This window comes from Camelina sativa, chromosome 11 (assembly GCF_000633955.1).
Source record: "Camelina sativa cultivar DH55 chromosome 11, Cs, whole genome shotgun sequence".
NCBI classification, from domain to species: domain Eukaryota; kingdom Viridiplantae; phylum Streptophyta; class Magnoliopsida; order Brassicales; family Brassicaceae; genus Camelina; species Camelina sativa.
In genome coordinates, this window is record NC_025695.1 from 3423748 (window position 1) to 3444569 (window position 20822).

Sequence of the window (20822 nt, forward strand, 5' to 3'; positions counted from 1 at the left end):
TTTTTTTTTTTTTTTTGGTTGGCCAGGGAGGGGGAGTGCTCAGAATCGTATTGAGGTGGAGAAAGGTCACACAATAAGCTCCCGCCCAATTCACAACGCCGAGAGATAAGAGGGAGGACCTAGACCGGGATTGTAAACCGGTATTTGACCCCTTCCTTTTTTTTTGTTTATTTTATTAACCGGTTTTTGTCGGGTTATGCGTCTTTAACTTAGCCTTTTTTGGGAAAGAGATTTTATTCCATTAAGTCAAGAATTTTTATGGACTATTATTAAAATCCTTATCAAAATAATGAAAATATAGTGAGATTCAATATTTATTTATATACTAATTAAAATAACCCTTTATTCAAATATTAAGGATTTGGACATGGATTGTGATGTCACATTGGATATATGAATTGATATGGAAGTGTATTTCATTTTCACTTAAAAATACAAAGGATGAAATCTCATCCAAACACATTTGAATGGACTTGGGTTAATAATTATAACTTCGCTCTTTAACTTTACATCTAATCGTCCTGTGTTCTTCAATAGTTATTTTAAGTTTTTAACTTCAATATGTTTTATGTGCCAATACATTTGTTTAAAATCTTTGAACCAACAATAAATCCTCCTTTCATCACTATTGTTCATAAATTGGTTTTTCTGTGGCCACCTTAAGACTTAATAAATGCCTCTGCACATAAAAAGAGTTTGCAAAAGGCAATTTTTTCAAAAAGCATTACAATAGAACACACAAGGCATATGGACTAACGAAGCATTATTTCTAAAGATTTTTTTAGTTTTTAATACACACAAAAACAAAAGTAAAGAAAAAAGCGAAGAGGATCAACGGATATAATAATTACAACATCGACTAATAAATTTTCAAAGCCATTCCTTAACGGCTCAAAGTACACAAATATTAAACGACTCGGTGAACAGTTTGACAAACTTCTATATCCTTTCTAAGCTTCTTGTTGGATAGCACGTCTGAGCCTTAGTCCATTGTCAACGTCTCCCTCACGTCCTATCAAGACACCATCTCCTACATCCTCACTACCTTGCCTTCGGTTTTGGTTAGCCAAAGCAGCTTCCCCAAAGTTATGGAGTCTCCGACCAATGAGATAACGGTCATCACGGATAGAGTTGTGAAGGTTTCTGAACCACACATGGCATCTTTTTGCACAGAAGCAGAAGAGGCTCACCGAGAGACAACCTATCCACGCAAATCTGTAGACCGCTGAGTTCACTACTAGTGGATATCCGAGCATTGGGAACACTCCTCTCGCCAGTACATAAGGCACACATAGAGCTGTTAGGAGTTTCATCACGATGGGGAACACAATCTCTCTAAGTACCCATAACCCTTGAAGCCTCGAGAATCCATCTTGTCTAACCCTCTCAAACTTTTCCCTCCAGCTATCATCAACTATTGGAAGCATATGATCCAGCATCACCTGTCCATTGACATTGTTGATTAGTGACAAAAACTCTTTTTTTATGTGGCAAAAGTTGCTGATTTAGAGAGATTACTTACCAATCTTGTCCAGATCTTCAAAAAGATGAGCCCGAGAGCCCAGTCTTGATACAGGAGGAAGACAGGGCTTTCATCTACTGGGACTCTCATTGGGACAATCACCAAAAGCTCAAACAGAAGTCCAATCAGTACCGGAATGATAAAAACCTGTTAAATCACCATGTTAAAAGCACAAAAACCATAGTAAAAAACAGAGATTTCAGTGTCGAAAACATCAAGAAAATAACAGCACAAACCACTTACCCATATGGCTAACAGCACCGAGCTCTTGAAGACAATTCCACACCATTTCCATATTTGATTAAGCAAGACTGAAGTCCTCTTTGACTTGACATGCTCGATAGCATATCTTGCACCAGATATTGTAGTCCAAAAGGCATATGTGCCAATGACGAATGCATACAGGTCTACATATTTAAAAGATTTTGTTAATATTGTGTAAATGTGCGAAAGAATAACTCAGAAGATCAAAATTAACAAACATTACCATTGCATTTGATGCCATGAGTTATCGGAAGAATTGGGATGGCACTAAATAATGCTCGCCCAAGCGAAACTGGTACAACTATCAATGCCGAATTGAAGAGGAGAAGAGTCACCCATGCAACAAGTAGAAGAAGAATTATCCGGACCACAAAGTTGTACCTGCTACAAAAATACATTCATATAAGCGGAAGACCTAATATAATTTTTTGATGTACCTAGTCAACTCAATAACCAACTGCACACTACTGTTAATTACTTCAAGCATGCACAATGCTAAACATCACAAAAGCTTTTAGTTTATTTCTTTCTTAAGTAAGGACTTACTCTGAATCAGATTGTTCTTCATCATCTTCATATTCCTCACCCATGTTGGCATTAGCGCGCAGGAGACTTCTGTTAGGGTCATCAGCTGCTGGAAGCGCAGCCATAGCCCTCTCAGGTCCACCGACCTGCAATACTTGTGCTCTGTTCTGCCTTCCTGGTTCACCGTTTCCATTTTCCTGACCAATGTTGTCCTCTGGTCTTGGCAAGAGGAAGTCTGTCAAACCAAGCGCCCAACCGACACCGGTGAACCAGCAGCGTAGAAGGGACTTAATTGTGGTCCGGAGTCTGAAATGCTCGATAATAAATGGTATGCATATTTGAAAGAGAAGCATGTCGGCCGGAATCTCAGTGAATGGGTCAGATACACTGCATAAATCCAAAATTTAAGAAAGATCAATTCAATCTCCAACAGAAAATATCCAAAACAAGAGGTTAACCTATATTTCTTACGATATGTCGAGCGGAAAGATCGAAGGAGCCATCCGGATTGCAAGTTTGACTGGTAAAAATACCAACATGACAATCAAACTGCCATACACAGCAACAGATAACAATACCCTCCGAGCATGCTTGTGAACTGGATCATCAATCAAATCACGGAACGGATTGTAATTAGGATCTGCAGGATCGCGAAGGAAATACAGAACTCCAGGGCGAAGAACCTGCATTTGGCACAATAGTGTTAAAAGCATTAGTCAGTAGCAGAGAAGAAAAAATGTTTCTAATATGAGATTTATGCGCAAGGAAAACATAGTACCCCTCGAAGAAGGCTGACAAAGATGCTTATTTGCAACATGTACATGATTCCGACAACCCAATGTACAAGTGAGCTTGCCAGTGGAGAAATTGATAAAAACTGTACCCTGTGGGACATTGTTTTACCAAACATCCTCACTGTGCAAACATCTAGCCACCACCCACACATCAGAGGGAAGACCCCAAGCTCGATGACCAAAAGGAAGGCAACTTTAATCATAGTCATCAGATGCCTCATTGCTGCCAAGAACTGCCTAAGGAGGGATGGTACAGCTTCTACTATAGATGCAATCCCATAAAATCTCCCAACGGTCAGTGGCTCACCCTTGGCATATCGAATCAGTGCAATGATCCCAAGGTAGAGGAACACCAGAGATACTATAAACATGTACCCAACAGCCAGAGTTGTAATATCAGATAGCTTTGAGGCCCCAGCAGCAGAACCTTTCAAGAGATCAGCACCAACTGATAGTGTATTGTTTGCTCCATTCAATTCACTTCCGTTGACTTTCACCATATCTGTGAGTTGACCAAGCAAGCCATTTTCTTGACCCTCGTTAGTCAAATTTGAGACAGCAGTCAGCGCACTCTTCAGAGTTATATTTTCCAATGATAGTCCAGTATCTGTCAAATGCATCGATGCGGTCATGACAGGGCCTCTAGCAGCAGCAAAAAGCCATGACACGTGATACAGTATAACCCGTCCTAACGTGAAGGGCACAAATATCACAACACCAAGGAATATCATATTGCTTGCTAGAACCTGCAACGTTATGAACATCAAAAAGATTCAAGGAAGGGCCAATAGTAAAGAAGAAGGGATAATAGACTCCAAAATATGAATCACAAGGGTAGAAACATAAACTTACAGTAAAGGCATTCTCAACCAAATGAAACACTGGACCCTGCATTCCAACAAGCTCATCAAATGGAACGTCTTCTGCACCATCAGCATCGTCCAAACCATCAAACATCTGTTCAACCTGAGCCTCGAGACGAGCTGCTTGTATGTCCAACCTTGCCAAAACATTTTCGGGATTCCTTCTAGCAATCTGACCAACCGCAGCACCCTGATCTCCAGCATCTTCGACATTCCCCTCTCCGGCAAGATTCCTATTAACTTGTCCAGCAGGTCGTCTTGCAGCGCGAGCACCATTTCTGTCCCCGTCATCTTCTCTCTCATCTTGTCCCCCCAGCTCTCGTAAATGCCTAAAGTAATCCCTTAATGAAGTCGCTCCAAGGAAGATGAAGACAATACTCGCCGATAGTAAGAACCCATGCAAACAATCGGTGAGAATTACTGTGGTGGAGATGTGGCTTAAGAACAACCTCTGAGCTTCACCAAAACTTCGCACAAAAGCCAATCGCCATATCCAAAACGTAATGAAAGGTATAGTGAGAAGCCAGACAGAAAGCACAAAACTCAACCTCAGAAAGAACTGCAAAACATGGCAAGCTTTCATTGCAATTCCAACTACAAACTCCTGGAAAGGGAGCCTCGACGGAGCATTGTCAGCATACACTGGCGAGAACGAGAAAGGATGCTTGCAAACCTGCGCAGTTATGAAGTTACCAATAAACTCAAACAATAAGTAAGATGATCACACATAAATCGTATGTAAATTACCCATTCGTTCACCCCAAAGGTCCCAAAACTAAAAGAATCATTAAAAAGTAAAACAGGCCATTTCCGATCAATTCAAATATTCCTAATACATGATCTAGATCTTAATAAGAAGAATCTGAAATCTGCAAAGAGGGTAAAAAGGAAACAAAACCTCGCATTGACGAGCGTTGCTATGATTAAGCCACTGAAGAAGACAATCCTGGTGAACAAACTTGATGCTTCCGCTACAAGCACACGGATACCGTAGCGGATTGTCTGAATCCCCAGGATTTCTACAGATCCTGCACACGTCCTCCTCATCTTCGTCATCATCAACATACCTCGACGCTGCCGACGTCGGAACTGAGGGATCCATGGTCGAGAAAGGATTGGGGGAGGCCTGATTCGGCGACGAAGCAGACATGGACGAAGAGGAAGAAGAAGATGATGAAGAGGAATGCTCTGAGACAACCTCAGAAGCGGCCGCCGCAGCGCCAGAGATTGACGACGAATCGGCCGAGGAAATCTCCATGGAGAAATCCGGGCTATGCGCAGACGGTGGTCACGGTGACGGCGACGGCGGGGGCGGTTGATTAGAAACGGACTCGACTCGGTTGAGAGTCTGATAACGTGGAGCTAAGAGGAAAGGGGGTCGTCGTCTATCGCGATTTTTTTTTTCTTTATTTATTATCCTCGAGAATCCAAATAGAAAAGAAAAAACACGAAGGCACCGAGTAAATTGATTTATAAACCGGGTCATGTTAACCGGTAATTGACGAAATTGACCTTCACTATTGTACATTTATTGACGGTTTTTGTCGGTTACGCATTTTTAGATTATGGGTTTAATAAGAAAGATTTTAGCCCATTTAAGGCCCATCACTCTCTTTTTCTTTTTCTAGACACGATTCTCATCAGACAGAATCAATGGCTATGTTTTGCTCTCCGGCTAAAAGCTGAATTTTTACTAATCACAGTTTTTTTTGACACGAGCACTAGTATGTGTGACAGTGTGAGGTTGAGGAAGCAGAGTGAAGAGAAAGAAAGAAAGATAGATAGAGAGATAAGGAGCCATGGCTTCGCTTTCGCTGCATATAACTCCTTGTATTAGTCGCCCTTTACGCCATATCAGAGCTAGAGTCTCCTGTTGTTCTTCTGGTAATTTCGTCTTTTTCTCAAATGTGTGAGATATTGTTGATTGTATTGTAGAAACCATCTTTTGTAGGAAAATGACAGTGACTATCTTTATAATTATGCTTGGAGGGAGAGACAACAATTTTAAAAGAATGTGTAACACATAAGGATTGACTTAAAAAGGTTAGATTTTTCGTGCAGGGCATGTATCATTTATCAAAGATGTAGCTGCCACTGAACCTCCAATGCATCTTCAGCACTTACTCAAAGTGCTTCAAACAAGAGGTTAATATCAATCTCAATTTTGTTCCTCATTAGGTCCAAGCTTATCAGTGATATTTATTGAGTACTCTGGATTGGTAATATTGGAAAAGGGAAAATTTTGGATCTTAGAATCTCTCTTGTTTTCGTCCTGCAGGTGAAACAATCATATCTCCTGGAGCTAAGCAGGGTCTCATACCTCTTGCTATTCCGCTTTCGAAGAATTCTTCAGGTAAGGTCACACATTTGATCGAATCCATTAGCTTTTCTTTCTGTTCCAGGAGCTTTTGTTTAATCTTGTGTTTTCTGGTTTATTGTCTAAGTAGGCTCTATTACTGCACTTCTGAGATGGCCTACTGCTCCTCCAGGGTAAGAGATTTGGATCATTCTTGGTAACTGTTGCAGTGGTAAATAAGTATATGCTGTTGGGATATTAACTTTTTGTATCTGAGAACAGAATGGATATGCCGGTTGTGGAAGTTTGGAGGAGTGGAGTCCGGCTTATAGCTAGAAATGTAATGACTTTACATTCTTGATATACGTAGCTTATCCTTTTTTAGAGGACTTATGTCTTTTGTTTTTGTTACCAAGAAGCAATTTTTAACAGTTTCTGATATTCAGGTAGATGAGTATATTCACCGGATTCTGGTTGAAGAAGATGCAAAAGAGTTGACAGAACTTTATCGTGCTGCAGCAGAGGCAGGTGAAAAACTTTACAAAAAGGGTGCTTGTGCTGAATCTCAAATTGACAATCTCAATGTCTACGTCTTGAAGAAGGTAAGACTTTAAAGAACCATTACTTATCAAATGTGCTATGTACACCACAAATAATAAACAATATTTTTGTTATTTGTATTGTATATAGGTTGGACTATTTCCAGATTTGTTGGAACAAAAAGTATTACGGCATTTCGATGAAGGAGATCATGTAAGAATCTTTTATAGCATATAATATCACATCCTCCATTTATGAATCACGCTTTTGTTAAAATTTTAAAGGACTTCTTTTGTCCCTGCAAGGTTTCAGCTATGGTAACAGGAGAGTTTTACACAAAGAAAGACCTCTTTCCAGGATTTGGACGACCTTTTGTATATTATGCAAACATACTGCAGAAGTTCGTAAACAATACATATATAATGTATCTGCTTATTATCTTCGTAGAGAAATATAGAGCCACATGTTTTAGGATTCTTATTTGCAGGGTAGGAAGGAATTCAGAAGCAAAAGATGCGGCTAGAGTAGCATTGAAATCACCTTGGTGGACATTAGGATGTCCTTATGAGGCATGTCAAAAAAATATTTCTTGTACTTCTTTTTTTGGCTGTTTTAAGTTTTAAAGCATAGAAAAGCATTTTCATAGTCATGACAGCTTGAAAACATGCAGGACGTTGCTAGTATTGCGCAATGGGAAGACGAGCAGATTGAATTCATAAGGGAGAAAGTGAGTGATGAAGGTCGTCTTGAGGATTTGACGAAAGGGAAAGCCCCAGTCCAAGTCGCCTTGGATGTTGCGGCTTTTCTCTTGGATTTGGCTTCTATTGAAGGAACTTGGTCTGAATCCTTGAACCAAATTGCTAAATGTTATGAAGAGGCTGGACTACACCATATTTCCAATTTCGTTTTGTACACAGAATGAAAACCAAATCATATGAAAAACCATTTGTTTTTAATCATAAAAGCTTCTTTTGTCATTCAATTTAAAAAGTTTGCAAAATTACACAAAAGAAAAACTAAACTAAACGATTATATATCATCATCATGCATGTATTTTGCCCCTCTCCCAACAGGTGGCGTGTGTAGTCTTCGGACAAGTTCTTGTGGCATTCGCTTCTTTCTATCAAATGCTCTCATACATAAAAACCCTGCACATTATCATCACCACACAACATTATTGCACAATTATTTTTAATTTAAGAATTCAACAACTATTTTTAATTTAAAAAAAATATGTTTGTTACCGGTCCAAAAGCAAAATTGAATCCGTCTTGTGTCTAAAAGTCGAAAAATAGATGATACCGACGAACCACAGTACATGGCACGTTTTTCTAGTCCGTCACACCACTCTCTAGGAAACACAACGGGTTCTAAACTTGTCTCATGATCTGCAAAAACCTGAGAACAAAATCTAATTGCTCAATAAAAGAATTATTTTAAAGAAATGTTATGAACAAAAAGAAAAAATCACTTGCCTCATTAGTCTGAAAATATGTTCCATTGAGTGGGAAACCCCCTCGCATTGCTGTTCTACATGGAATCTGTTCAGTTGCATTCATCCATGTCATGTGAGTATCAAGTAAACAACGTTAGAAAAAGCTAAAATGTAAATTCTACTTACCAAAATTGTTCCACGAAAAGTGTTAGAGCTTTGTTCACGTATAGTCCAACAATAAGAACAAGTCTTTTTCTTGCATAATTCTGATCCGTCAAAGTCACACTTTTTTTTTGGTTGAGTGAACGAGTTTGACGTTTCACCTAAACATATCCAATAAAAACTTAGTTTATGTTTTATGTAAACAATGGATAAATTATGTTTGTACCATACCTGGTTGCCAAATCGCAAGAAGGTAGGGACTCGGATCATCAAGTTCTCTTCTCTCAAACTATATAATATGTGTAACAATAAAAACATTACCGCATAAGTTATACAAAATCGTTGCATTTTTTGTAGTTAAGAGCAAATATACTTACATCGTCGAGAAGCTTATGATTGTCAGGAAGCACATATCTGCAAGCAATATATATTCATATGGTATTACAAATAATTGGCTTGTTGAGAAAAAAAGAAAAGCATTTGAACTTACAGAGTTTCTTGAGGAAGTTTACATAGTCGTGGCCAAAGGTATTGTTGAATCGAATCCATTGAAGGGTACCTGAAACAAGGGTGATTTTATAGGTGATAGTTATTAGTAAATTACCATATACTATTTTTTTAAAAATCAAATTGATGAGAAAACAGAACTGGGATAGTTGATGCATTTGAATTCCATCTGGTAAAGGTTCAAGAGGAACCCAACCAAGTCTAACGGCTATACGACCAACATTTGTGTCAACCTATAAACATCAAAAGCAGAAGGTTTTAATGAGTAAGCAAAAATAAGTAAACTTCAAGTGAAAAAGTTATCAAAATCTTATTATACCGGAAATGCAGAATGTTTAATTCCTAACAGTCGTACACATTCAGCACTCTTTAGTCCTATCCCTTCAATATCCAATAGATATCTCCTGATAAAAAAAAATACAAACTGTTAATGATGCTTGCAAATAATGATATCAATAGAAACATAAAAACTAACATAAACATACTTCACTAGATCTGATGGAGCATCTCGGAGCCATTCAAGATCAATAGTTCCATTTTGTTTAACCTCATCGTTGAGAAATTTCTTGAGAAAAATCATATAAAAAAGAAATATTAGTCTTAAATCTTTAAAATAATTAATTCACAAAGTTCTTGAATTCTTTTTGCTTTTCTTACCTTAATTCTTCCTGAAAGAATCCTGAATTGCCCTCGTGTTCTAATGATGTTTTCAAAAAATTTCTGGCCAGATAGTCTCACATCATTCCAATTCACAGAGTCCATATGCATTTTGTGTCGAGATCCTTCTTTTCTGTACGTATTTCTAATAGTCTTCCAATCAACAATCGCATCTTCCATAATACCGGTTTTTTTGTTTTTCCTTTTTGCAGATTTCTCATGTTTTTCTACCTCTGGTATTGAATCCTTAGATAAGGTGATGAACTGAGAATTCTTAGCATCATCGTTTCCTATATGAGTTGGTTCTTGGTCATCAAGAATTGAGTCATTAACATCTTCAGGTTCCTCAATGTAGTATGCTAGAGGATCTAAACATTCTCTTGCATTCGCGGGAAAATTTGCAGCCACACTCATGAAAGCGTTGCTGTAAAAAATATTGTAATTAAAGCAGACATATGTTATCTCAACTGGTTTTCCAAATTTCTTAGCAGTTTAACTCAAGTTTTACCTTGAAAGATAATCAGAAACATTTTGTGTCAAGAAAACTCCAACCACTGAGTCAACAACCGAGCCTTTCCACTGCTTAAACTTTCTATCGCCTGTAGAATAATAATTGATAACATCATGAGAGGAAATCATTTCAATAACAATGTACTTTACATAGTCACTTGAACTTGAATTCTTTATAGATTGTATTTACACTGATAAGCTCATTCTAACAACAATAACAATAATAGTACCTTGTAGAAGATGCATCCGACTAATGAAAAGATCTATAGGACCTTCGAAGTTCTCCCTTTTTTGTTTCCACTCGGCATTTGTTTCCTTGTCATCATGTGATTTATTCACCATTAAGCGCTTCCACTCTTTAACGGTCTCTGAATCAAGTTTAACCTTTGCAGTAACAAGTTTTTTGCCAGATTCGATCAACGTTGTTGTTACCCTTTTGTTGATATTTAATCTTCTCATTTCTTTGATTAACTTAGCAATATCCTTAGTTTTTTCTCGTCCTACGGGTACATCACTAGCAGATCTCATGAGTGCGTCTACAAAAAATACACAATTGACAAAATATATATGACACTAACGAAAAAGTATATAAAATGAATGTCTGATAAAAAATCTTTTTAAGCAATCTCTAACAAAAAAAAAAATAGAAAAAGAAAACTTGAATACCTTCAATGTGCAAAGGAACATCTGCCAAGGATGGGAGACCGTGATCTTTCTGATAAGTCATTTGTTGGATTAAATTCCGAACGATGTTCTTAGTAATTTTTTTTGCTTTGGTTTGGTACTACACAACTAACTTGTCTCATGGGTNAAAAAAAAAAAAAAAAAAAACACAATGATATAGTAGAAAAACCAAAAAAGTTAGCTTAAGTATACATGATGAAATTTTGTAACCTTTCTGAAAAATAAAAGAAACAATTAATTACCTTTAATCTGCAAAGGAACTTCTAATATAGGTGAAACGTCATTATCTTTTTGATGATTCCTTTGTTGGATTAACGGCTCAACAAAATCTTTAGTTCTGTTATTGAATGCATAATCCATCTTTGGTGCTACATAACTAGTCGTGTCTGTATGTAGTATAAGTATAACTAAAGTTATAATAAGCATATAAGCAATCTCTAATTTTAAAGGTAAACAAAAAAGAAATGATTACCTCCAATGTGCAAAGAAACATCTGTTTGAGACGAGAGCCTGTCGACTAAAGGTAGGGTCTCCTCTTGCTCTTGGAGTTAAAGAGACAAGGCAATTCCAAACCATCTGACCAAGTTTTTCCTACGGTTAGACCTTCTTGACTGCTTTTTCCAAATAGGTAGAGCAAATGAGTAGGGAGATATCAAACAGTGGAAATCAGATCTACGAACTGGAGTCATCCTCTTTCTCCCCTTTGGAAAATTTGGTCCACAAATTCTGTCGAGCTCAAGACAACTAAGAAGATTGAAATTCAAAGTTCGAGCCACATTTCTTTTTTTAGGCTTCTCAGTTTTACTTCTACTTTGCTGCTTTTGTGTCTCATTTGGATTATTTCTCTTTCTTTTTCCACTAACATGTTGTGAATCATCACCTTTCACCATAAAAGTGTACAAATAAATAAGATATATATGATGAACCAACCATACGATGTATTCCTACCTACAGATGAATTTCAAAATGACTTTACCTTGAAAAATATCTGACTCATGACACTTTCTTTCACGCTCTTCATCTGAATTCTTCTTCTTCTCCTCTTTTTGGTCAGTGCTTTGTGAATTATCTTTTTACCGTCAATGAAACAAATAATTATTAGTTATGCAATAAATCAACTGAAACTTGACCTACACAGAAACTGAAACTCTTATCCTAAATTTAACTAATTTCATATTTAGAATCTAAAAATATAATCATATGTTTATCATTAAAATTTGGTCACTAATTATTATAAACGGAAAAAACAAACACACACAAAAGAGTAAATTAGGTTTCATAATTTTGTTTACCTTGTTGAAGCTCTTGTTTATGAGGAGGATCTATTTCGAGTGGAGAAAGTACAGAACCATAGATTTTCGTCTTAATGGATTTTCGTCTCACATAAAATTTAGTAAACAATAATTTAGGTTTTTCGGGAGTCTTTGGAACAATGTCCATCGTTTATCTATCTCCTACATCNCAAAAAAAAAAAAAAAAAAAAAAACAACTGTCACTATGATTTGATTCTCAAACCGGCCGATAGCAATTTTTCATTAAAACAAAAAAACATTCAAAAGCAATCAAATTCGATGTTAAACTGAAAGCGATGTTACAACGATGGATACAGAGAATTTCAACCCAAAAAAAAAAAACTAGGGATTAAATTAAGTGTTAAAGAAAAGCTTACCTTGCCAAATTGATTATGGAGGTTTTGGGGGAGAGAAAGAGGTTTAGGAGAAGAAATGTTAAAAAAAAAAAAGAAAAAAAGAAAAAAAAAATCTCTAGGCTCTCAATTTTCATTAAAAGAAAAAAAAATCTCTAGGATATAGGAGGACACGTGCTGCTCACACTTTTTTTTTTTGGGTTCTCCTCAATTTTTTCCTTTTTGATTTTTTTCTTCGGTTGAGATAATCAACCAATGCAAGTGAGTGGAACGATTCGATCGGCGTTAGCAAAATCTAGGTTAAAGATTGGGTGAAATCTTTTCTGTTTTTATCTTAATTTTCGGGTAATTGTGATTTAACAATTAAATTCTGGCTATGTATCTTTTTAAAAGAAAAAAAAATACAACTAACAAATTATTTAAACTCTAAATTAACTGTCGAAAAAAAAAAAAACTCTAAATTAACCTCAAACCAAAATTATGTAATTAAATGTTATTCTTCTCGGGGTACATAAATATCCTATCAAATAGTAAGTGATATTTCAATTAATAAAATAACTAACTAACTTAAATGTAACAAATTATCCACTGAAGTTTGTATGCAGCATTCATCGCCACAAAAGAAAAAAAAAATTATATAAAAATCTTTAACGAATTTTATGGGCAATTTACTAAACTCAGTATTTTGTGGTGATTTGTTACTATTATTATCAGGAATGTTACAACGAGTGAGGTATACGAACTATATAGTACGTATTTATAGAGAATCCTAGTATTTTTATATCAAGGTTGTAAAATTACAAACAGAACCAAGACTTTAAACACACCAAACACTGATGCAACAAATTATTCTTGTTCAATATTTTGGTCTTCAGCTAATTTTCTACCCTTTCCTTTAGCAAATGAAAATCTAAATCGAAAATTTACCACACACAATGACTCGTCTTTGTCCCTTTTTAACTATCAACTGAAACTTAGGGATTCTAATAAAATTTTCAAAGACTGCTAACCTAAATCTTCTTACTTTGTTCGTCTTTTCTGTTGAATATTTATTTGGTAATCTAATTTCAATTGACAAAATACCAACACGTAACGAGTTTCAACAAATAAACTGTATTATGATTGGTTACAGGTTTTTGTTAACTTAAATTTAAAACTAAATTAGCTTCTTGTACCTGTAGATTTGATGCTTCAAAGTTCAAACTACTTCCAAAACACACGAAATATAAAATCATGTTTGCATTTCAATCAAATAAGAAATATGCTTTTTTATAAAAGTAAGAAATGTTTTTGCTATAGCATAATCAAAAACAATAATCAGAAATTCATCATGTACTTAGGGACCTCCAGTTCTCTTCTCTATATCAGGTTCCCCAAAGTTTAACATCTTATAATATGATGTTAGTTAATCTTACATGACATTTTTGTCCTATATCTAAGTTCTTATAATATGGAGTTATTTATTAGAAGGTCTATTTAGTAGAGTCCTATACCTAATGATAATTTCCTATGTAGTCGATTACTTTTATCAACAACTTATGTTTGTTGCAAAACAAATCTTTTCTTTATACGTTGTATCATAGAGAAAAACAAAACAAAACAACCAAAAATGAATAAGAGGTAGGTACATTATTATTTCTTTGTTCAGAAGAAAGCAAAACAAGAACGACAATGGAGATAATAATATTGCTTAACAAATACATAAAACGTCCATTTTAGAGGGTTGGTGAGAAAATGCGTTTGAAAAAGTAGTAGAACAAGGAAAGGTAACAATCCACTGCGGACAAGCTTCAGAGTATGGAGGAGTTACTCAAAGTCCAAATTAACTGATCCGACGGCAGATAGTGATTCCATCACCCACAGGGAGCATACAGATCTCAATCCGAGGGTCAGCAGCGAGAGCCTTGTTGAGCTCAAGAACAAAGTCTCTGTAGTAACGAACGTACTTCCTCATTGGTGCATCAGCAGGAGCCACGACCGAACCGTTCCACAGAGTGTTGTCGTAGCCAATCACTCCTCCAACTTTCACAAGATCGATCAGACGTTTATGGTAGTTGATGTAGTTATCCTTGTCAGCATCAACAAAGATAAAGTCATATGTTCCATGGTTCTTCTCCTGCACCAACCCACACACAATCATTATTATTAGGTTACTCCCTTTATATTTATTTTCTTATATTCCCTTAATATCAAATTATTTTTTCTTATATTTAAAAAGGAAACAAATTTGTAATATACAGAAATTCCCAGCAAAGTATAGTAAAAAATCAAGCTCACTAGGCCCATAAATATCTAATTATTCTTTTTAACATTATCTTCACTTTTTTGGAAACGTTTAAATTGCTAGTTAATATATGTCAGAAAGAAGAATGCTTACGTCAGCTACGATTTCATCAAGAACGGGAAGAGCAGGGCCTTCCCTGAAGTCGATCTTGTGAGCAACGCCAGCTTTCTCAATGATCGGTAAACCCAATTCGTAGTTCTCTCTGTTAACGTCCATAGCAAGAATCTGAGGATAAAACAGAGATGAAAATATTCAATCCCAGTTTCGACTAAAATGAAACAGAGGAGGAAGGATCGGATGATGAGAAGATATATATATTTACTTTGCCGTCTTCAGGGAGAGCAAGAGCGGTGGCGAGAAGAGAGTAACCAGTGTAAACACCGATCTCCATTGTGTTCTTGGCGTTAACGAGCTTGATGAGCATGTTCAAGAACTGTCCTTCATCTGCTGATGTTGTCATTATGTTCCTGTTTTGTTTTTATATATTCCATTGGGAATTTTCAGAACTTCGATCTTGATTTAAAAAACGTAATCGAAACAGAGGATTATTATAATATGGGTATTAGGAAAACGAACCAGGGATGTTTTGCTGTCACTTCCCTGAGTTCCTTCATCGATTCTGGTTCCCTTGGATACACACTTGTCTCCAATATATACTGCATGTGTTTTTTTTTAATTTAGATTAGGTTGTTTGATTGAATCAAAATGATCAGAATTTTGGGTGTAACCATTTGAGAAGAAGAACCTGGTAGAGATCGTCGCTCTGCAAGAGACTCTTGTGACCAACTTCTTGGTGTCTGAGATTCTGAGATTGCTTCTCATCTTCTCCATTGGTAGATGTCTTCGTGGCTTCTGTTGTTGTCGTTGCCATTTCTCTCTTCTCTCTCTCTCTGCTCTTGTCTTCTTCGGTTGAGATTGAGTGCTTTTTGCTTGGTGAATCACACAGATGGCATGAAAGGTTTATATAAAGAGAAGACCGGATCGAACCGGATTTGTTATTTCTGGTAAAACCCGGTCCGGGGTTGGTGAAAAACTCTCCTAACACGCAATTGGTCAGTCCCTATCTTTGGTGGGTCCCGTCCACTTTGGTGCTTTCAGTTCAGACACACTTTAGGGGTAGAGTAATGTAAGCCTCCGCCGGGCAAATCAAATTGAGACCAAAGTGCTTATGTTTGTGTTTTTAATTTCTAAGGAAAACGTGTGTGTTGTGTATATTACAAGTGAACTTTTATTTTTTCATTTATGAATTAGCGGTTGATGTATACTGTCAAATTTTGTTATCATGTATTTACTCCTGTGTATATTATTCTGAGCTTAGCCGATTACAAAACAGTGTGACGAAATGAGAGATTACACAGTTATACATGAGGCGTATATTAAATAATTATAAATTGAAATTAGGTATTTTCTGTAATATAAAAAAAAAAAGAAGAAAAAGGGGAGACTTGGTGAGTAGAATATAGAGGACCGAGGCGAAGGGAATAAAAAGTGGATTCAACCACTCTGCTTCGGTGTTCAAGTGTCTTGTGGTAGGTGAATATTTTGGTGGACGACTTCCTTACTAATCATCCTTAGTTTCTTTCGTACAACCAAAAAACGAAAAAGAAAAATAGAATAAAATATTGCTCGTTGATTCCTCAGAGAAAAATGAAAATTGATATTAGTTAAAACATTTCATTTTAGGACAATGTGATATTTTTTTGGGGCAAGTTTTCAGAAGCATGGAGCTAGGTATGAATATGGAGTTGACCTCCATTTGTAAAAGATAATATAATGCATGTGCTTATGTAACATATACTATTAAACATATTGTATTTGAAAGAAAAGAAAAAAAAAACACTAGATAATTTTAAGGAATGGGCGGCGAATATATATGTTCTGTGTGAAGATGCGATCCAATTCGCATATAAATGGTTACTATAAATAAAAAAATATCCTCTATGATATTATATGGAGTTGAAGACTTACTATGTGCGTGGGATGGGCCGTATGTACAGTATTATCAACAGACCGTAGCATTAATTCATAAGTTATATGCGGGAATCACAAATGTTTTACAAATGCATGTTGGCTAGTGTGACCAATATCATGAGATATTAATTTAATAATGTACTCGTTAGTTACATCTCATGTGGGTATTCAGCAACCGCATGTATGGTAGATAGTCATAAAACAATGAAGTTTATATGGCCTCGTCGTCCCTACCGTTATCTTGACTTGTTGTTACCCAAGCCACATTTAATCCTCAAACTATAAATTTATTTTCTTACACTGGGATTGGATTTGATGAAAACTTGTTATACCGGAGGCATAACAAAAGAGGTAAAGGTCAGAGCCAAATGGGTCAACAAAACTTAGCTACGTGTAACATAATAGTATAATACAAAAAATACCAATCTAGAACGAACCCACCTTTGGGATAGCGGGGCTACTACATACAGTACTAATATTTGTGAATTTGGAACAAATGGTTGATATCTTTCTCTGCTTTTGACCCTGCCACCCTGGTGTTGCAAGTTGGAAGAATAAATAAACTTGCACCATCCCATCTCCATTTTGCCAGCACTAGTCCTTCATGTTGGGCCATAGCCCATTTTATAATTTTCATCAAATTTTATTTTCTTTTTGTTAGTGTTATCATCCAAAAAAGAAAGACTATGTTTTTATAACAAACGACAACAACTAGACTTAAGCAAATTTTAATTATTTTAGATAATACGATTCCGGAGAAAGAGAGTGTTTAAATCCACCATTGTTAACAACAAGTCGAGGGAGACTTGCTATGAACTGAAAACTTTCTTGGTAACCAAAAGCAAAAATGAATAAAGACAAGACAACCCACCGGCAAGGCTACAAAACAAAGTGGGTAATGAGTATGGTTGAGTTGTATGTATTTTTGTAAAGCTTAATTAAATGATGGGACACGTTTATAATTTCTATTAGTTAAAATGGATTTTATACTTAACAGGGAAGGGGGGGCTTTTTAGAGTTTAGAGGGGAGGGTCTCTCTTGGACTTTAATAGCCCAAAAACAGAATACAAGTCAAGCCAATATGGGTTCCACAACAAAACTGCATGAGAGCTACGTGTAACACAACTCTTTTCATAACATTACCATTTCACGTCTCAATTAAACCCTTTGTAATAAGAAAAAAAAAATACTTTATATAGTAATCAAACGTCTTTTAAGTTTTTTAAACGGTCCAATTTTCACATTTATTACAAACCCCCAAAAAAGAAGTGAGAAAAATAAAAAAAAGGTAAGCACCACCAGCAACTGCAAATGTATACCCCTGGAAAAAAATCTTGTACTAAAAATAAAATAATGTCTCTAATCTAATCTAATACAGTAGGATTACCAAACTAAAGATTATTATTGATTGTATCTATGTTAACCAAAAATTTAATTACTAACATGAAAAATGTTGTAAGAGAGAGAGATATCATCACATGTAAATCTCTACGCCTCTTAATCCTCTTGTCTTCGCTCATCCACCACTGCTTCTTCTTAATAATAATAATAATAACCCAAATTTCATCTCTTTCCTTTATGCTCTTTTCATTCTTCATTCTCTCGGAGATTTTGTTTTTTTTTTTCTTGGTAAAATTAAAGAGAGCAAGAAGAGACTGAGATTTTCAAGAACAACCACATCTTTGATTATTTCATACAACCGAGATATTACATAAAGAAAACGCCTTTGCTTTTCTTTTTACAAAACTCTAAGCTTGGAAGGAGATCTTTTATTTGGGATTTTTGCAGGTACTCAATTTCTTCAATTCTATGTTTTTACTTTCTTGTTGTTGTTGTTGTGTATCATACGACGATACGATCGATCTTGGATTGATTCATTTTCTGGATCGTCTTCATGTTTGTTTTTGTGTGGAGATGGTTTTGTTGATTCGTCGCTATAGCTGCGGATCGGGATTATCTTCTTTTAGGGTTTCTTTCTTACTATTGCAACTTTGATTTCTTTTAAGTGAAAAAGCTGTCTTCTTTGTTGTGATGAATGATGAATGAATCAGAATGTGCAATTCTTGGTTATAAAAATACAGTCTTGTAATTCATCTTTGACTAAAATTGTGACGAATCTCCAACGAGTGGCTTGTCTACTTTTGAGTTAGTACAGTATTGTGTCTAAAGATTTTTAGTATCTGTAGCTACATTCTCTCTATTCCCATCTTCCAACAAGATTTTGAGATAATGTTGCAAGGACTTTTGTTATAGATGAAGTTTGTTAGACTCAAGATTCTACTTCTGAGTTGCTTAACAGCTAAAGTCATGATTTTGCAGATGCTTCAGTTGTTTGTTTCAGAAATATGATTGGATATTTCAATACTGATGGTTTACTCTCTCAAGTTTCAGACTTTACCTTCTTGGAGTGCCAAATCACAACATAAAACGGGAGCTGCAGCTAAATAAGGGGCTGACCCTTTGAAAATCAAAATGGTATACCGGGAATATGTGTTCCCTTCATGTTTTATCACCTTTACAAACTCTCATCAATGGATTTGTTTACTCAATCTTTGTTTCTGCTGCTTTGTTTTTGTGTGGCTTTAGGTTTCCTCAAGAACTTTATAGTTTCTCACTGCTTTCTGTCCTGAAGAGTCGTTGTGTTCTGGTCAGAGGTATTAATAAGTCCAATGCAAGGGCCACGAAGCACTGGCGATTCATCTACTGGAATAAATTACGCAGATGGAGATCCCATTTGCAGCACCAATGTAGAGACTACTTCGAATAGTATGCTGGATCCAGTGGATGTTCAGTTTCCAAACAATGCTACTGCTTCAGGACGACCAACTTACCCAAGCTCTAGCTCGCATGTTGTTCAAAATCATAACTGGTGGAGTTTTGGTGAATCCAGCTCTAGATTGGGGCCTTCTGATCAGGTCAATTCCATTGGTTCAAAGACAGATCGTCAGCTTCCCTCAGACGGATATGGATTTGAGGAAGGGCAATCAGGTTCAAATGGTATGTTGTTACCTGGAGGATCCTTCTTGCGTGGATCAAGCTCTAGTAATATGTTAGAGCATGTAAATCTGGGCAAGGACATGGAAATAAATGGTAGTGGTCTGCCGACTTCAGGGGTAGTTATCCGCCATAATAACGGTGAGAGTTCATTGGGAAGCTCAAGTCAAACCGCAGAGGAGAGAAGTAGTGGTCCAGGTTCTTCGTTGGGTGGCCTAGGTTCATCCTGCAAAAGAAAAGCTTTCGAAGGAGCTCCTAGCCATTCGTTTCCTAGTGAAAGTCATGGTTGCCTTTTTCAAACTGAGCATGGGGCTTGGAATGAGGGTCTTACTCAGTATGATGCTTCAAGTAGCTTAAGTTTGTCTATGCCCTCGCAAAATTCTCCAAATGTTACTAATCAGCCTGGTCTGCCGGAACCAATATTTGGAACGGGTCGTGGAAGAGCAGTTGCAGAAAGTGCTTTTCCTTCTACAAGAAGCACTGAAACCACATCTAGACCAGGCAGGCGGTTAAATCCCAGGCAGCCGCAGGAGTCAGTAGCATTCAGCTTCTCACAGTCTGCTAGTTATGTGCGTCAGCAACAGCAGTTACCAGCAACTTCTCCTTTTGTTGACCCTCCGGATGCAAGAACAATACTAGTTACAGGTAGCTCAAGCAGTGGTGATGGTCAGCCAAGTATGATCCACCTTCCTGCATTGACCAGAAATATACACCAATTTGCTTGGAATGCTTCTTCGAGTTCAAGAACAAACAATATGCCTGAAGAGGGATTTGGACCACCATGGGACGCGCCAAGAAACAACTCAGAGCAGCCAGTCTTTTCTACACCTGCAACTGAAACGAGAAATCCAGTGCCGGATCAGTTTCATTGGAGTTTCGCTCGTGGAAACGCTAGTACATCTGGAGATTCTCCCTTTGTTCCTCGAGCAGGATCGAGTTCAGGGATCCATGGTTTGCAGCCGAATCCCACATGGGTTTCTCCTCATAATCAATCAAGGATGTCAGAAGTTGCTCCGTGGTCTTTATTTCCTAGTACTGAATCTGAATCGGCTACACATGGTGCTTCTCTTCCATTACTACCCACAGGGCCTTCTGTTTCTTCAAACGAAGCTGCTACGCCATCTGGATCTAGTAGTCGGAGTCATCGCTCTCGACAAAGAAGATCAGGA

General features: G+C 36.7%; 5 protein-coding genes and 1 long non-coding RNA gene across 12 annotated transcripts in view; 2 read left to right on the forward strand and 4 right to left on the reverse strand.

The window, feature by feature from the left end:
• Positions 731-5391, reverse strand: LOC104721399 (probable E3 ubiquitin ligase SUD1). 2 transcript variants are annotated; one of them, XM_010439368.2, is made up of 9 exons: positions 4867-5391; positions 3958-4641; positions 3090-3851; positions 2783-2994; positions 2333-2698; positions 2010-2170; positions 1766-1929; positions 1523-1669; positions 731-1442 (listed from the first exon to the last, which is right to left on the reverse strand). In XM_010439368.2, exons 1-9 carry the CDS (start codon positions 5224-5226, stop codon positions 951-953), a joined length of 3348 nt encoding a protein of 1115 aa, XP_010437670.1. In that variant the 5' UTR covers positions 5227-5391; the 3' UTR covers positions 731-950. The 2 variants fall into 2 exon arrangements, with proteins under 2 accessions (XP_010437670.1, XP_010437671.1); XM_010439369.2 differs by having other exon boundaries at positions 951-1442; positions 2010-2167.
• LOC104721401 lies at positions 5638-7781 on the forward strand. 2 transcript variants are annotated; one of them, XM_010439371.2, is made up of 10 exons: positions 5638-5852; positions 6030-6113; positions 6247-6321; positions 6416-6458; positions 6547-6604; positions 6711-6866; positions 6955-7017; positions 7110-7204; positions 7277-7373; positions 7475-7781. In XM_010439371.2, the coding sequence occupies exons 1-10, from the start codon at positions 5768-5770 to the stop codon at positions 7724-7726; spliced, it is 1008 nt and encodes a 335-aa protein (XP_010437673.1). In that variant the 5' UTR covers positions 5638-5767; the 3' UTR covers positions 7727-7781. The 2 variants fall into 2 exon arrangements, with proteins under 2 accessions (XP_010437673.1, XP_010437674.1); XM_010439372.2 differs by having other exon boundaries at positions 5640-5852; positions 7292-7373; positions 7475-7763.
• On the reverse strand, positions 7670-10879 carry LOC104721400 (DEMETER-like protein 3). Its single transcript, XM_010439370.2, has 14 exons — positions 10742-10879; positions 10306-10611; positions 10074-10164; positions 9566-9989; positions 9394-9473; positions 9228-9312; positions 9050-9141; positions 8892-8960; positions 8779-8815; positions 8633-8690; positions 8426-8562; positions 8280-8345; positions 8049-8202; positions 7670-7952 (listed from the first exon to the last, which is right to left on the reverse strand). The coding sequence occupies exons 1-14, from the start codon at positions 10800-10802 to the stop codon at positions 7834-7836; spliced, it is 1779 nt and encodes a 592-aa protein (XP_010437672.1). The 5' UTR covers positions 10803-10879; the 3' UTR covers positions 7670-7833.
• Positions 11008-12519, reverse strand: LOC104721403. Its single transcript, XR_757017.1, has 5 exons — positions 12429-12519; positions 12052-12213; positions 11736-11828; positions 11232-11639; positions 11008-11145 (listed from the first exon to the last, which is right to left on the reverse strand). It is a non-coding gene; the product is annotated as an uncharacterized LOC104721403 (long non-coding RNA).
• LOC104721404 (caffeoyl-CoA O-methyltransferase 1) lies at positions 13998-15637 on the reverse strand. Its single transcript, XM_010439373.2, has 5 exons — positions 15434-15637; positions 15265-15344; positions 15011-15155; positions 14782-14913; positions 13998-14520 (listed from the first exon to the last, which is right to left on the reverse strand). Exons 1-5 carry the CDS (start codon positions 15557-15559, stop codon positions 14227-14229), a joined length of 777 nt encoding a protein of 258 aa, XP_010437675.1. The 5' UTR covers positions 15560-15637; the 3' UTR covers positions 13998-14226.
• The window catches only part of LOC104721405 (E3 ubiquitin-protein ligase MBR2), a 5255-nt gene continuing 2543 nt past the window's right edge, over positions 18111-20822 (forward strand). Inside the window, exons 1-3 of one of the 5 annotated variants that reach the window (XM_010439374.2) lie at positions 18111-18447; positions 19051-19134; positions 19246-20420. In XM_010439374.2, the coding sequence (XP_010437676.1) occupies positions 19329-20420 (1092 nt within the window). In that variant the 5' untranslated portion in view covers positions 18111-18447; positions 19051-19134; positions 19246-19328. Of the gene's footprint in view, positions 18448-19044; positions 19135-19245; positions 20816-20822 lie in introns of those variants that run through there. The other 4 variants (XM_019233171.1, XM_019233169.1, XM_019233170.1 and 1 more) reach the window with 4 other exon arrangements.

Excerpts from the sequence above, each read along its gene's own strand:
- LOC104721404 (XM_010439373.2), bottom strand. The coding sequence starts at position 15,559 with ATGGCAACGACAACAACAGAAGCCACGAAGACATCTACCAATGGAGAA. Across the intron at positions 14,914-15,010 it reads CTCTCCCTGAAGACGGCAAA|ATTCTTGCTATGGACGTTAA; the intron begins GTAAATATATAT and ends TTTTATCCTCAG. Across the intron at positions 14,521-14,781 it reads TTGATGAAATCGTAGCTGAC|GAGAAGAACCATGGAACATA; the intron begins GTAAGCATTCTT and ends GGGTTGGTGCAG.
- LOC104721401 (XM_010439371.2), top strand. The coding sequence starts at position 5,768 with ATGGCTTCGCTTTCGCTGCATATAACTCCTTGTATTAGTCGCCCTTTA. Across the intron at positions 6,114-6,246 it reads CAAAGTGCTTCAAACAAGAG|GTGAAACAATCATATCTCCT; the intron begins GTTAATATCAAT and ends TTCGTCCTGCAG. Across the intron at positions 7,205-7,276 it reads TATGCAAACATACTGCAGAA|GATTCTTATTTGCAGGGTAG; the intron begins GTTCGTAAACAA and ends CACATGTTTTAG.
- LOC104721400 (XM_010439370.2), bottom strand. The coding sequence starts at position 10,802 with ATGACTTATCAGAAAGATCACGGTCTCCCATCCTTGGCAGATGTTCCT. Across the intron at positions 9,142-9,227 it reads TTAAACATTCTGCATTTCCG|GTTGACACAAATGTTGGTCG; the intron begins GTATAATAAGAT and ends TGATGTTTATAG. Across the intron at positions 8,816-8,891 it reads AAACTTCCTCAAGAAACTCT|ATATGTGCTTCCTGACAATC; the intron begins GTAAGTTCAAAT and ends TATTGCTTGCAG.
- LOC104721399 (XM_010439368.2), bottom strand. The coding sequence starts at position 5,226 with ATGGAGATTTCCTCGGCCGATTCGTCGTCAATCTCTGGCGCTGCGGCG. Across the intron at positions 1,930-2,009 it reads TCATGGCATCAAATGCAATG|ACCTGTATGCATTCGTCATT; the intron begins GTAATGTTTGTT and ends TTAAATATGTAG. Across the intron at positions 1,443-1,522 it reads TGAAGATCTGGACAAGATTG|GTGATGCTGGATCATATGCT; the intron begins GTAAGTAATCTC and ends GTCAATGGACAG.